The 15,286-nt window shown below is 46.9% G+C and overlaps 1 protein-coding gene across 1 annotated transcript in view; it reads left to right on the top strand.

Annotated features, from left to right (window-relative positions):
- LOC311119813 (ras-related protein Rab-15-like) overlaps positions 1 to 15,286 on the top strand; it is a gene marked incomplete at both ends in the record, with an annotated part of 53,729 nt that overhangs the window by 4,484 nt on the left and 33,959 nt on the right. The window contains one exon of the mRNA XM_084194464.1: positions 15,073 to 15,133. Coding sequence (XP_084050590.1) covers positions 15,073 to 15,133 — 61 coding nt within the window. The remainder of the gene's footprint in view (positions 1 to 15,072; positions 15,134 to 15,286) is intronic.

Here is a 15,286-nt window from a genome sequence, read left to right as displayed (position 1 = left end):
ACCAGGGCCCAAATAGCTCTGGTGAAAAGTAGTGCACTATATAGAAAATAGGGTTCCATTTGGGATGCAGCCTTTCTAAGGACCTCTATGGGAGCGCTAACAAACCAAATACAGTCCACAGACTTTGACACAGGCATTGATCCAGACAGACTGACCAACACTGGCTCACACCACTCTGACTATCAAGTGGCTTGCGCGAAAGTATTCACTCCCCTTGGCATTTTTCCTATTTTGTTGCCTTACAACCTGGAATTCAAATAGATTTTGGTGGAGTTTGTATCATTTGATTTACACGACATGCCTACCACTTTGAAGATGCAAAATATTTTTTATTGTGAGGCAAACAAGAAATAAGAAAAATAACAGAAAACTTGAGCGTGCATACCCCCCCCCAAAGTCAATACTTTGTTGAGCCACCTTTTGCAGCAATGTATAAGCATGGCACATCTAGCCACTGGGATTTTTGCCCATTCTTCAAGGCAAAACTGCTCCAGCTCCTTCAAGTTGGATGGGTTCCGCTGGTGTACAACAATCTTTAAGTCATACCACAGATTCTCAATTGGATTGAGGTCTGGGCTTTGACTAGGCCATTCCAAGACATTTAAATGTTTCCCCTTAAACCACTCAAGTGTTGCTTTAGCAGTATGCTTAGGGTCATTGTCCTGCTGGAAGGTGAACCTCCATCCCAGTCTCAAATCTCTGGAAGACTGAAACAGGTTTCCCTCATGAATTTCCCTGTATTTAGCGCCATCCATCATTCCTTCAATTCTGACCAGTTTCCCAGTCCCTGCCGATGAAAAACATCCCCACAGCATGATGCTGCCACCACCATGCTTCACTGTGGGGATGGTGTTCTCGGGGTGATGAGAAGTGTTGGGTTTGCGCCAGACATAGCATTTTCCTTGATGGCCAAAAAGCTCAATTTCTGACCAGAGTACCTTCTTCCATATGTTTGGAGAGTTTCCCACATGGCTTTTGGTGAACACCAAATGTGTTTGCTTATTTTTTTCTTTAAGCAATGGCTTTTTTTCTGGCCACTCTTCTGTAAAGCCCAGCTCTGTGGAGTGTACGGATTAAAGTGGTCCTATGGACAGATACTCCAGTCTCCGCTGTGGAGCTTTGCAGCTCCTTCAGGGTTATCTTTGGTCTCTTTGTTGCCTCTCTAATTAACGCCCTCCTTGCCTGTTCTGTGCATTTTGGTGGGCGGCCCTCTCTTGGCAGGTTTGTTGTGGTGCCATATTCTTTCCATTTTTTAATAATGGATTTAATGGTGCTCCGTGGGATGTTCAAAATTTCGGATATTTTTTTATAACCCAACCTTGATCTGTACTTCTCCACAACTTTGTCCTTGACCTGTTTGGAGAGCTCCTTGGTCTTCATGGTGCCACTTGCTTGGTGGTGCCCCTTGCTTAGGGGTGTTGCAGACTCTGGGGCCTTTCAGAACAGGTGTATATATACTGAGAACATGTGACAGATCATGTAACACTTAGATTGCACACAGGTGGACTTTATTTAAATTATTATGTGACTTCTGAAGGTAATTGGTTGCACCAGATCTTAGTTAGGGGCTTCATAGCACGCACCACTTTTCCGTTATTTATTTTGTAGAATTTTGTTATAGCTGCCTCCATGATTTGTATTTCAGTTTGCCTTAAAATACCGAAGTAGGCCCACATGTCCTAAATAGTGTTGCTATTAATATCTTCAAACACTGAGGATACTTCTGAACACTTGTGTTCATTTCAAGTCCAGACTCCAATCTAAGAGCTGTGACTGTGTGTTTGACAAGGTCTCAGAAACACACAGTCAGGGCTCTATAGATGGGATTCTAGAGTAATAACTATGCCTGCAGTATGCAATTAGACATCTTGTTAAGTGAATTATTTAACAAACTATTTCAGTGTCTCTGTGCGTCTCCCAAAATCAAGAAACGGACAGAGTCCCGGTCTGCATAGTCAAAGATGTGTATTCATTGAGAATTCTGCCACAAAATGGTCGTACAATATTTGTATACGCACACGTCATATGAAAATCCCTCCTCTCTGTAGGCAGGCTGTAGTTTTCCACTATAATTGCTTTCCTGACCATCAGTTCACACACACACTTTCTTATCATAGCCTACTCCCTGCATTCCTCAGTTATCGCCATTCTCACAATATTCTGCACCATGTTTAACAGTTCTCCTTCTTCTTCGCCGTCCGGTCTAACTCCTACTCACGTTGCTAAATAGTAACACAGTGTCATAATCTTTACTGGTCCTACACTCACACATTACCAGGTAGTAGATTCTAACACATCTCACACAGTTTCGGAGTATAATAATTAGTCACTACTAAGAAAGTACTAATCATACTTAAAACAAGAACATTTCACAACTATATTTAAGGGTGGAACATTTAGTCATTACTTTTAACCTGTATATATTTTAATTTCTATATCAATCCACCCTTTGACTAAATTATCCACACTTTAATACACAGAAAATCATTACAATTATTTTTAAACTAGAGATTTATAGTTCTAGGAAAACATCCAGTCTCAAACTATCTGAATCGTCGTCGTCCTCCACCAAGCCTGGTGGATCATATTCTTCATTCCTTAGGTCGGAGTCCGGGATTGGGCCGACTCTTACCTGAGACACACACACACACACACACACACACACACACACACACACACACACACTGTCTGGCAGTGTGTTTCTGAGACTCAGCATTTAGGATAGAGTGTTTCCAAGCAGAGGAAGACCGAAAGGCCATTACCACTATTGGCAGAAACACTAAAGGTTAGAGACAGTGATTAATAGGTCAATGCTTAAGTTGACTTATTGATGGGACAATAACGTTCTTCCCTGCGTACCCACAGCCTAACAGACATGTCTCCATCCACAACAGATTCTAGATGTTCAAGCTGTAGACGGCTATAACTAAGGGTGATGCTGTATCTTAGGCCAGCTAGGGCTCAGAGTTTACCTGTCAGGTCGTGTGGTCCGGAGGAACTCCTGCCCCCCTCTTGTTCTGTTAGTTTAGAACTCTAGACCTGAATGCATTTACATTTTACTAATGAATAAGGTTCAGGTTAACATACTATTACCATGTGGTCCTCTGGTTGTCCTCTGTAGCTCAGTTGGTAGAGCATGGCGCATGAAAAGCCAGGATAGTGGGTTCGATTCCCGGGACCACCCATACGTGAAATATATATATGCACTCATGACTGTAAATGGCTTTGGATGAAGCGTCTGCTAAATGGTTTATATATTATATTACCACTTTATAATGTACAACTCCACTGGTCACCACAGTAAGCAGCGACAGCCTGATGGCAGCCAGGATTTAGGAGCCATATTTAATCACACCATCCGTGCATTTAAACTCCCTCTCCTCACCTGAGCGGTCGGCCTTTCAATGACCTGTGAACTCCTTGGAGCCTCTGGCTGTCATATTGGCTGTGAGGGATAGTAGGGTGTGTGTGTGTGTGTGTGTGTGTGTGTGTGTGTGTGTGTGTGTGTGCCCTAGATCATGGCTCAATAAGCAGCTCTTCTAACCCACATCCACTATGTCCCTGGCCCATCACCCAACATCCACAATGTCGTCCCCCCCCCCCCCCCCCCCCCCACTGTAAGGGTTAAGTGCTGCTCATTACGGGATAGATACAATAGGGGGATGCCCTGGACACGGCTCACTGACATAGATAGGATGCGTCCCAAATTGCACCCTATTACCCTTTATAGTGCACTACTTTTGACCAGGACCCATAGGGATCTGGTCAAAACTAGTGCACAATATAGGGTAATCGGGTGCAATTTGGCACGTACCTAGACTTACCCATTCACAGAAATGGTTGGCTAATAGCTACGCTAAGTAGAAACACTGTTGTCAGTTATGTTGAATTAAACTGTTGGGGAGCAATGAACTTAGCTGTAGACCTATTAAATACTATATGACAGTGTGATACAACTCTGGCTAAACACACTGTAAACACTTAAAGCGTTCAACACCGTAGTGCCCTCAAAGCTCATCACTAGGCTAAGGATCCTGGGATTAAACACCTCCCTCTGCAACTGGATCCTGGACTTCCTGACTGGCCGCCCCCAGGTGGTAAGGGTAGGTAACAACACATCTGCCACGCTGATCCTCAACACGGGGGCCCCTCAGGGGTGTGTGCTCAGTCCCCTCCTGTACTCCCTGTTCACCCATGACTGCATGGCCAGGCACGACTCCAACACCATCATTAAGTTTGCCGACGACACAACAGTGGTAGGTCTGATCACCGACAATGATGAGACAGCCTATAGGTAGGAGGTCAGAGACCTGGCTGTGTGGTGCCAGGATAACAACCTCTCCCTCAACGTGACCAAGACAAAGGAGATGATTGTAGACTACAGGAAAAAAAAGAGGACTGAGCACGCCCCCATTCTCATCGACGGGGCTGTAGTGGAACAGGTTGAGAGCTTTAAGTTCCTTGGTGTCCACATCACCAACGAACTATCATGGTCCAAACACACCAAGACAGTCGTGAAGAGAGCACGACAAAGCCTATTCCCCCTCAGGAGACTGAAAATATTTGGCATGGGTCCTCAGATCCTCCAAAAGTTCTACAGCTGCACCATCGAGAGCATCCTGACTGGTTGCATCACCGCCTGGTATGGCAACTGCTCGGCCTCCGACCGCAAGGCACTATAGAGGGTAGTGCGTACGGCCCAGTACATCACTGGGGCCAAGCTTCCTGCCATCCAGGACCTCTATACCAGGCGGTGTCAGAGGAAGGCCCTCAAAATTGTCAAAGACTCCAGCCACCCTAGTCATAGACTGTTCTCTCTGCTACCGCACAGCAAGCGGTACCGGAGTGCCAAGTCTAGGTCCAAAAGGCTTCTCAACAGCTTCTACCCCCAAGCCATAAGACTCCTGAACAGCTAATCATGGCTACCCGGACTATTTGCACTGCCCCCCCCCCCCCCCACCCCATATTTTTACGCTGCTGCTACTCTGTTTATTATGTACAGTGGGGAGAACAAGAATTTGATACACTGCCAATTTTGCAGGTTTCCTACTTACAAAGCATGTAGAGGTCTGTAATTTTTATCATAGGTACACTTCAACTGTGAGAGACGGAATCTAAAACAACAATCCAGAAAATCACATTGTATGATTTTTAAGTAATTAATTTGCATTTTATTGCATGACATAAGTATTTGATCACCTACCAACCAGTAAGAATTCCGGCTCTCACAGACCTGTTAGTTTTTCTTTAAGAAGCCCTCCTGTTCTCCACTCATTACCTGTATTAACTGCACCTGTTTGAACTCGTTACCTGTATAAAAGACACCTGTCCACACACTCAATCAAACAGACTCCAACCTCTCCACAATGGCCAAGACCAGAGAGCTGTGTAAGGACATCAGGGATAAAATTGTAGACCTGCACAAGGCTGGGATGGGCTACAGGACAATAGGCAAGCAGCTTGGTGAGAAGGCAACAACTGTTGGCGCAATTATTAGAAAATGGAAGAAGTTCAAAATGACGGTCAATCACCCTCGGTCTGGGGCTCCATGCAAGATCTCACCTCGTGGGGCATCAATGATCATGAGGAAGGTGAGGGATCAGCCCAGAACTACACGGCAGGACCTGGTCAATGACCTGAAGAGAGCTGGGACCACAGTCTCAAAGAAAACCATTAGTAACACACTACGCCGTCATGGATTAAAATCCTGCAGCGCACGCAAGGTCCCCCTGCTCAAGCCAGCGCATGTCCAGGCGTTGTTTGCCAATGACCATGTGGATGATCCAGAGGAGGAATGGGAGAAGGTCATGTGGTCTGATGAGACAAAAATAGAGCTTTTTGGTCTAAACTCCACTCGCCGTGTTTGGAGGAAGAAGAAGGATGAGTACAACCCCAAGAACACCATCCCAACCGTTAAGCATGGAGGTGGAAACATCATTCTTTGGGGATGCTTTTCTGCAAAGGGGACAGGACGACTGCACCGTATTGAAAGGAGGATGGATGGGGCCATGTATCGCGAGATCTTGGCCAACAACCTCCTTCCCTCAGTAAGAGCATTGAAGATGGGTCGTGGCTGGGTCTTCCACCATGACAACGACCCGAAACACACAGCCAGGGCAACTAAGGAGTGGCTCCGTAAGAAGCATCTCAAGGTCCTGGAGTGGCCTAGCCAGTCTCCAGACCTGAACCCAATAGAAAATCTTTGGAGGGAGCTGAAAGTCCGTATTGCCCAGCGACAGCCCCGAAACCTGAAGGATCTGGAGAAGGTCTGTATGGAGGAGTGGGCCAAAATCCCTGCTGCAGTGTGTGCAAACCTGGTCAAGACCTACAGGAAACGTATGATCTCTGTAATTGCAAACAAAGGTTTCTGTATCAAATATTAAGTTCTGCTTTTCTGATGTATCAAATACTTATGTCATGCAATTAAATGCAAATTAATTACTTAAAAATCATACAATGTGATTTTCTGGATTTTTGTTTTAGATTCCGTCTCTCACAGTTGAAGTGTACCTATGATAAAAAATTACAGACCTCTACATGCTTTGTAAGTAGGAAAACCTGCAAAATCGGCAGTGTATCAAATAGTTGTTCTGCCCACTGTATGCATATTCACTTTAACTCTACCCACATGTACATATTACCTCAACTAGCCGGTGCCCCCGCACATTGACTCTGCACCGGTACCCCCCTGTTTATATAGCCTCCCTACACTTTTTTGTTGTTGTTTTATTTTAAAAATAAATGCATTGTTGGTTAAGGGCTGTAAGTAAGCACTTCACGGTAATGTCTACACCTGTTGTATTCGGCGCATGTGGCAAATACAATTTGATTTGGTTTGATTTGAGTTAATGGGTCTAGTTTGAGTTAACTGCTTATTTTCTTTGCTTACGTGCCCCATGGTGGAGGGTTTCGTTTATTCTCCCTCTCTTCCCCTGTCTTCTGTATGTTTCAGTGCAGCCAATGCAGTTGATAATGGACAAGCTTGCTGTTTGTGTCCAGAGGCATAGAGTGCCCTGAAGACTACATTACTGTGAATGGCTTGGCATGCGTTAGTGAGGAGAATCACACTGATTCACTCATGTGTAGGGTTGCAAAATTCCGGTAACTTTCCCCAAAATTCCCAGGTTTTCCAGAAATCCTGGTTGGTGGATTCTGGGATTTCCTGGTTATTCCCTCCTGAATCTAGGAATCTTCTGACCAGGATTTCTGGAAAACCTGGGAATTTTTTGGGAAAGTTACCGGGATTGTTGCAACCCTAACACTGTGTGACAGATCCCTTCCCTGAGACGTGGCTGTATACTCCTATGGCGTCACTGTCTACAGCCATTTGCATTTGAGTCATGTAGCAGACTCTCTAAGCCTAAACGATTTAAAGTCAGTGCATTCAACTAAGGCAGGTAAGACAACCCACGTAGCACAGTCACAGCCATGTTTTAGGTAAAGACAGGTCCACTCTCCCCAGTGTCCCAGCACCTGTGTGTCCAATATAAAAGCCTGTCTGTCTGAATTAGGCCTACTGTCTACAGCACATGCCTGACGTGTCATCACCTAATCAATCCCAGAATGTCGTGAGCTGTGTTCAAGCTAATTAGACCAGTCACTTCCTTGTACCTATTACAGTCGTATGAAAAAGTTTGGGCACCCCTGACAATTTCCATGATATCCATTTATAAATAATTGGGTGTTTGGATCAGCAATTTCATTTTGATCTATCAAATAACTGATGGACACAGTAATATTTCAGTAGTGAAATTAGGTTTATTGGATTAACAGAACATTTGCAATATGCATCAAAACGAAATTTGGGCACCCCAACAGAAAAATCACATCAATATTTAGTAGAGCCTCCTTTTGCTAAAATAACAGCCTCTAGACGCTTCCTATAGCCTCTAATGAGTGTCTGGACTCTGGATGAAGGTATTTTGGACCATTCCTCCTTACAAAACATCTCCACTTCAGTTAGGTTTGATGGTTGCCGAGCATGGACAGCCCGCTTCAAATCATCCCACAGATTCTCAATGATATTCAGGTCTGGGGACTGGGATGGCCATTCCAGAACATTGTGTGTTCCAATTAATCAGTGCTAAGTAGTTACAGGTATTCAAATCAACAGAATGACAAGGGTGCCCACATTTTTGCATAGCCTATTTTTCACATCTGATTTAATTTCATACAACTTAATATTGCTACACTAAAAATCTTTGTCTGGACAATACCCCAGTACTCAGCTTTTATTATAAAATGAATGGCATGCCACTGTGATCATTTTCTGTGACAACACAGTAAATTGTTATGCAGCCTCAGAGGGGTGCCCAAACTTTTTCATACGACTGTAGCCCTACACAGCTTCTCCGCCTTGCAGATTGTGAAACACTGCCATGACAAATTAGCCACCACTTTCTCAGAGGGGGATCTGTATTTGAGCTTCATTGTCACAGCTAGGTGTTATGTGATGGTCCTGTAGAGTCATAGACAGTGTCTTTGCTAGACTGTGACCATTTCATTCACAAAGCACAGACACCGTTACATTTACATTAGAGTCATTTAGCAGACACTCTTATCCAGAGCGACTTACAGTTAGTGAGTGCATACTTTTATTTATTTTATATACTGGCCCCCTGTGGGAATTGAACCATTGCAAACACCATGCTCTACCAACTGAGCTACATCCCTGCCGGCCATTCCCTCCCCTACCCTGGACGACGCTGGGCCAATTCTGCGCCGCCCCATGGGTCTCTCGGTTGCGGCCGGCTACGACAGAGCCTGGATTCGAACCAGGATCTCTAGTGGCACAGCTAGCACTGCGATGCAGTGCCTTAGACCACTGCGCCACTCGGGAGACATATAGTGATGATATTGTAGAGACCCAAAACCTAGCGACCTCGTCAAGAGGTTTGGATCTCTTGGCATAACGGCTAAGGTGTTGGGTTGACAGTCGCTGGACCCAGGTACAAGTCCCTGTTTGGGCTACCCCCCCCCCCCCCCGTAATTCGCTACAATATGATAACCACTCTCACCTTATACCGGATGGTTGAACGTTACATTGCTTTGATATGTTCAATCGTGTCTTCCATTTGCTTAGATAGCTGAGCCAACATTCCCATAATCTATTCTAGATGACGTCGTAGAAGCATTTACTTTGAAGCTGCACGTCACTCACTGCCAGATCACTGAATGCATGGATGACTCCAAGAGAGAAGCAAAAGGCATGGAAAGATGGAGAGGGAGAGACGGGGAGAGACGGGGAGAGTGAGAAGCATAGAAAGAGGGAGGGAAGAGAGAGGAGAGAGAGAGAGAGAGAGAGAGGGAGGAGGGAGGGAGGGAGGGAGGAGGGAGAGAGAGAGAGAGAGAGAGAGAGAGAGAGAGAGAGAGGGAGAGAGGGAGGGAAGGAGTGAGAGAGAGAGAAAGAGAGCGAGAGGGAGAGAGAGAGAGAGAGAGAGAGAGGGAGGGAGAGAGAGAGAGAGAGAGAGAGAGAGAGAGGGAGGGAGGGAGGGAGGAGTGAGAGAGAAAGAGAGAGAGAGAGAGAGAGAGAGAGAGAGAGAGAGAGAGAGAGAGAGAGAGGGAGGGAGAGAGAGAGAGAGAGAGAGGGAGGGAGGGAGTGAGAGAGAAAGAGAGAGAGAGCGAGAGAGAGAGAGGGAGGGAGGGAGAGAGAGAGAGAGAGAGGGAGAGAGGGAGGGAAGGAGTGAGAGAGAGAGAAGAGAGCGAGAGGGAGGGAGGGAGGGAGGGAGGGGGAGGGAGGGAGGGAGGGAGGGAGGGAGGGAGGAGAGAGAGAGAGAGAGAGAGCGAGAGAGAGGGAGGGAGGGAGGGAGGAAGGGAGTGAGAGAGAAGAGAGAGAGAGAGAGAGAGAGAGAGAGAGAGAGAGAGAGAGAGAGAGGGAGGGAGGGAGAGAGAGAGAGAGGGAGGGAGGGAGTGAGAGAGAAAGAGAGAGAGAGCGAGAGGGAGAGAGAGGGAGGGAGGGAGGGAGGGAGGGAGGGAGGGACCGAGAGAGAGAAAGGGAGAAGGGAGAGAGCGAGAGCCTCCGTGTCTGTGTTTTTTCCTGCTTGCACTCCTCCCAGGCAAGGCAAGCCAGTGACCTTTCACTGTGCCACGCTCTGCATACCCCTTCCCTAGTTGCACAGTCCTAGTAGTCACAGTCCTAGTAGTCACAGTCCTAGTAGTCAGACAGTCCTAGTAGTCAGACCGTTCTAGTAGTCAGACAGTCCTAGTAGTCACACAGTCCCAGTAGTCAGACAGTCCTAGTAGTCAGACAGTCCTAGTAGTCACACGGTCCTTGTAGTCACACAGTCCTAGTAGTCAGACAGTCCTAGTAGTCACATAGTCCTAGTAGTCACACTGTCCTAGTAGTCAGACAGTCCTAGTAGTCACACAGTCCTAGTAGCCGGACAGTCCTAGTAGTCACACAGTCCTAGTAGTCAGACAGTCCTAGTAGTCAGACAGTCCTAGTGGTCACACAGTCCTAGTAGTCAGACAGCCCTAGTAGTCAGACAATCCTAGCAGTCAGACAGTCCTAGTAGTCAGACAGTCCTAGTGGTCACAGTCCTAGTAGTCACACAGTCCTAGTAGTCAGACAGTCCTAGTAGTCAGACAGTTCTAGTATTCAGACAGTCCTAGTAGTCACACAGTCCTATTATTCAGACAGTCCTAGTAGTCAGACAGCCCTAGTAGTCAGACAATCCTAGTAGTCACATAGTCCTAGTAGTCACACAGTCCTAGTATTCTGACAGTCCTAGTAGTCACACAGTCCTATTATTCAGACAGTCCTAGTAGTCAGACAGCCCTAGTAGTCAGACAATCCTAGTAGTCGCATAGTCCTATTAGTCACATAGTCCTAGTAGTCAGACAGTCCTAGTGGTCACACAGTCCTAGTAGTCACACAGTCCTAATAGTCGGACAGTCCTAGTAGTCAGACAGTCCTAGTAGTCAGACAGCCCTAGTAGTCAGACAATCCTAGCAGTCAGACAGTCCTAGTAGTCAGACAGTCCTACTGGTCACAGTCCTAGTAGTCACACAGTCCTAGTAGTCAGACAGTCCTAGTAGTCAGACAGTTCTAGTAGTCACACAGTCCTATTATTCAGACAGTCCTAGTAGTCAGACAGCCCTAGTAGTCAGACAATCCTAGTAGTTGCATAGTCCTATTAGTCACATAGTCCTAGTAGTCAGACAGTCCTAGTGGTCACACAGTCCTAGTAGTCACACAGTCCTAATAGTCGGACAGTCCTAGTAGCCGGACAGTCCTATTAGTCACATAGTCCTAGTAGTCAGACAGTCCTAGTAGTCACACAGTCCTAGTAGTCACACAGTCCTAATAGTCGGACAGTCCTAGTAGTCACACAGTCCTAATAGTCGGACAGTCCTAGTAGTCAGACAGTCCTAGTAGTCAGACATCCCTAGTAGTCACATAGTCCAGTCCTAGTAGTCAGACAGCCCTAGTAGTCACATAGTCCAGTCCTAGTAGTCAGACAGCCCTAGTAGTCACTCAGTCCTAGTAGTCAGACAGTCCTAGTAGTCACACAGTCCTAATAGTCGGACAGTCCTAGTAGTCACACAGTCCTAATAGTCGGACAGTCCTAGTAGTCAGACAGTCCTAGTAGTCAGACAGCCCTAGTAGTCACATAGTCCAGTCCTAGTAGTCAGACAGCCCTAGTAGTCACATAGTCCAGTCCTAGTAGTCAGACAGCCCTAGTAGTCACTCAGTCCTAGTAGTCAGACAGTCCTAGTAGTCACACAGCCCTAGTAGTCACACAGTCCTAGTAGTCAGACAGTCCTAGTAGTCAGACAGTCCAAGTAGTCACATAGTCCTCGTAGTCAGACAGTTCTAGTAGTCACTCAGTCCTAGTAGTCAGACAGTCCTGGTAGTCACAAAGTCATAGTAGTCGCACAGTCCTAGTAGTCACACAGTCCTATTAGTCACACAGTCCTAGTGGTCACACAGTCCTAGTAGTCACACAGTCCTAGTGGTCACAGTCCTAGTGGTCACACAGTCCTATTATTCAGACAGTCCTAGTAGTCAGACAGCCCTAGTAGTCAGACAATCCTAGTAGTCGTATAGTCCTATTAGTCACATAGTCCTAGTAGTCAGACAGTCCTAGTGGTCACACAGTCCTAGTAGTCACACAGTCCTAATAGTCGGACAGTCCTAGTAGTCAGACAGTCCTAGTAGTCAGACAGCCCTAGTAGTCAGACAATCCTAGCAGTCAGACAGTCCTAGTAGTCAGACAGTCCTAGTGGTCACAGTCCTAGTAGTCACACAGTCCTAGTAGTCAGACAGTCCTAGTAGTCAGACAGTCCTAGTAGTCAGACAGTTCTAGTAGTCACACAGTCCTATTATTCAGACAGTCCTAGTAGTCAGACAGCCCTAGTAGTCATACAATCCTAGTAGTTGCATAGTCCTATTAGTCACATAGTCCTAGTAGTCAGACAGTCCTAGTGGTCACACAGTCCTAGTAGTCACACAGTCCTAATAGTCGGACAGTCCTAGTAGCCGGACAGTCCTAGTAGTCACATAGTCCTAGTAGTCAGACAGTCCTAGTGGTCACACAGTCCTATTAGTCACATAGTCCTAGTAGTCAGACAGTCCTAGTAGTCACACAGTCCTAGTAGTCACACAGTCCTAATAGTCGGACAGTCCTAGTAGTCACACAGTCCTAATAGTCGGACAGTCCTAGTAGTCAGACAGTCCTAGTAGTCAGACAGCCCTAGGAGTCACATAGTCCAGTCCTAGTAGTCAGACAGCCCTAGTAGTCACATAGTCCAGTCCTAGTAGTCACTCAGTCCTAGTAGTCAGACAGTCCTAGTAGTCACACAGCCCTAGTAGTCACACAGCCCTAGTAGTCAGACAGTCCAAGTAGTCACATAGTCCTCGTAGTCAGACAGTTCTAGTAGTCACTCAGTCCTAGTAGTCAGACAGTCCTGGTAGTCACAAAGTCATAGTAGTCGCACAGTCCTAGTAGTCACACAGTCCTATTAGTCACACAGTCCTAGTGGTCACACAGTCCTAGTAGTCACACAGTCCTAGTGGTCACACAGTCCTGGTAGTCACACAGTCCTAGTGGTCACACAGTCCTAGTAGTCACACAGTCCTAGTGGTCACACAGTCCTAGTGGTCACACAGTCCTAGTAGTCACACAGTCCTAGTGGTCACACAGTCCTAGTGGTCACACAGTCCTACAGTCTTAGAAAAAAGGGTTCCAAAAGGGTTTTTCGGATGTCCCCATAGGATAACCGTTTTTGGTTCCATGTAGAACCGTTTCTGGTTCCATGTAGAACCCTTTTGGGTTTCATGTAGAACCCTCTGTGGAAGGGTTCCTACATTGATCCCAAAAGGGTCGTACATGGAACCCAAAAGGGTTCTACCTGGAACCAAAAAGGGTTCCTCAAAGGGTTCTCCTATGAGGACAGCCGAAGAACCATTTTAGGTTCTAAATAGCACCTTTGTTTCTAAGAGTGTAGTAGTCACACAGCAGGCTGCTTTAATGTTTCAACAGGTGTCTCAGTTTCTCACTGAAGTGGAGTGAACTCCAGGCTTGGCCCAGGCCTGTGTGAGAGTGTCTATGGTGTTTTAGATGAGGTGAGTGTCTGAGTGCTGAGACTGTGTTATGCGATCACACGGCAGTTTGAAAAGTCGGCCTATGAGATCGTCTCTAGTCGTCTATCGTGTTTTAGATATGCGTGCCGAGACTTCGAATGAATACTTTGAAGTACAAAAGCAATATGTCACATCTATCAGAGTATCTTTCTCATGGGAGGGCCCCGTCAACAGATGAGGTATATGGTATATCACCCACAACTGGCATCTCACTGATTAAGTCTGAGGGTCTGAGAGTGCGTCTACTTGGTCGACAGATCTTTCAGTGCCAAGGTCCTTATCAAGAGAACACACTGCAGTTTAAAAGCAGTATTTCTGTCATCTACGCTGCTCATTGTCACGGGAGGGCCTGCTCAGGCTCGCTAGAGGAGGAATATAACTGAAGAAAAACACACATGCAGGGCATCTCTCTCAGTGTTTAAGTCTGAGTATCTGAGGGACTGAGTATTGATTTGCCACAGTTAACCCTTCACTGGAGTGGAGCCCTACATAATGAGTAATGGTTTGTGAGTCTTTTAGCTTTTTGTTGGGTTCATTGGTTAGAGCTGTTTATTGATTTACCTGGGATTGTTGTGGTGTTTAAATGCCATTTATGTTTACCTACGTATTAGTCTGAGATTGTATTTCAGATCGGGGGAAAACATATTAGTCTAATAGTTTAGGATTGAAAACAGAAGAGAAAATCTCACCTCACCTTGCCCCGCCGTACCTCACCTTGCCCCCCCTTACCTCACCTTGCCCCGCCATACCTCACCTTGCCCCCCCTTACCTCACCTTGCCCCGCCGTACCTCACCTTGCCCCCCCCTTACCTCACCTTGCCCCGCCGTACCTCACCTTGCCCCCCCTTACCTCACCTAACATATTAGTCTAATAGTTTAGGATTGAAAACAGAAGAGAAAATCTCACCTCACCTTGCCCCGCCGTACCTCACCTTGCCCCCCCCCCTTACCTCACCTTGCCCCGCCATACCTCACCTTGCCCCCCCCTTACCTCACCTTGCCCCGCCGTACCTCACCTTGCCCCCCCTTACCTCACCTTGCCCCGCCGTACCTCACCTTGCCCCCCCTTACCTCACCTTGCCCCGCCGTACCTCACCTTGCCCCCCCCTTACCTCACCTTGCCCCGCCATACCTCACCTTGCCCCCCCTTACCTCACCTTGCCCCGCCGTACCTCACCTTGCCCCCCCTTACCTCACCTTGCCCCGCCGTACCTCACCTTGCCCCCCCTTACCTCACCTTGCCCCCCCCTTACCTCACCTTGCCCCCCCCTTACCTCACCTTGCCCCCCACTTACCTCACCTTGCCCCCCATTACCTCGCCTTGCCCCCCCCCCCTTACCTCACCTTGCCCCCCCCTTACCTCACCTTGCCCCCCCCCCCCCTTACCTCACCTCACCTTACCTCGCCTCATCTCCACACATTAAATAGGATGAATTAATCTGAGGTTTCCATAGTCACAATATTGACTTGTCTGTTCCTCTTCTCAGGAGTCGATTTCAAAATGAAGACGCTAGAGATAGATGGCATCAAAGTGCGGATACAGATATGGTAAGCCAGAGCAGCTGCATTCATATTTTACATTTACATCTTAGTCATTTAGGAGACACTCTTGTTCAGGCTTACCCTCTACTGCTGCTTACAAACTGGACACTAAACAAGTTCTGACAAAGGAGATCCCCCCCCCCCATCTGTAGTACACGA

Source organism: Coregonus lavaretus, assembly GCF_964263955.1.
Source record: "Coregonus lavaretus genome assembly, contig: HAP1_SCAFFOLD_703, whole genome shotgun sequence".
NCBI classification, from domain to species: Eukaryota; Metazoa; Chordata; class Actinopteri; order Salmoniformes; family Salmonidae; genus Coregonus; species Coregonus lavaretus.
The sequence above is the reverse complement of the archived record's forward strand: the minus strand, read 5'-3'. Positions and strand labels throughout refer to the sequence as shown.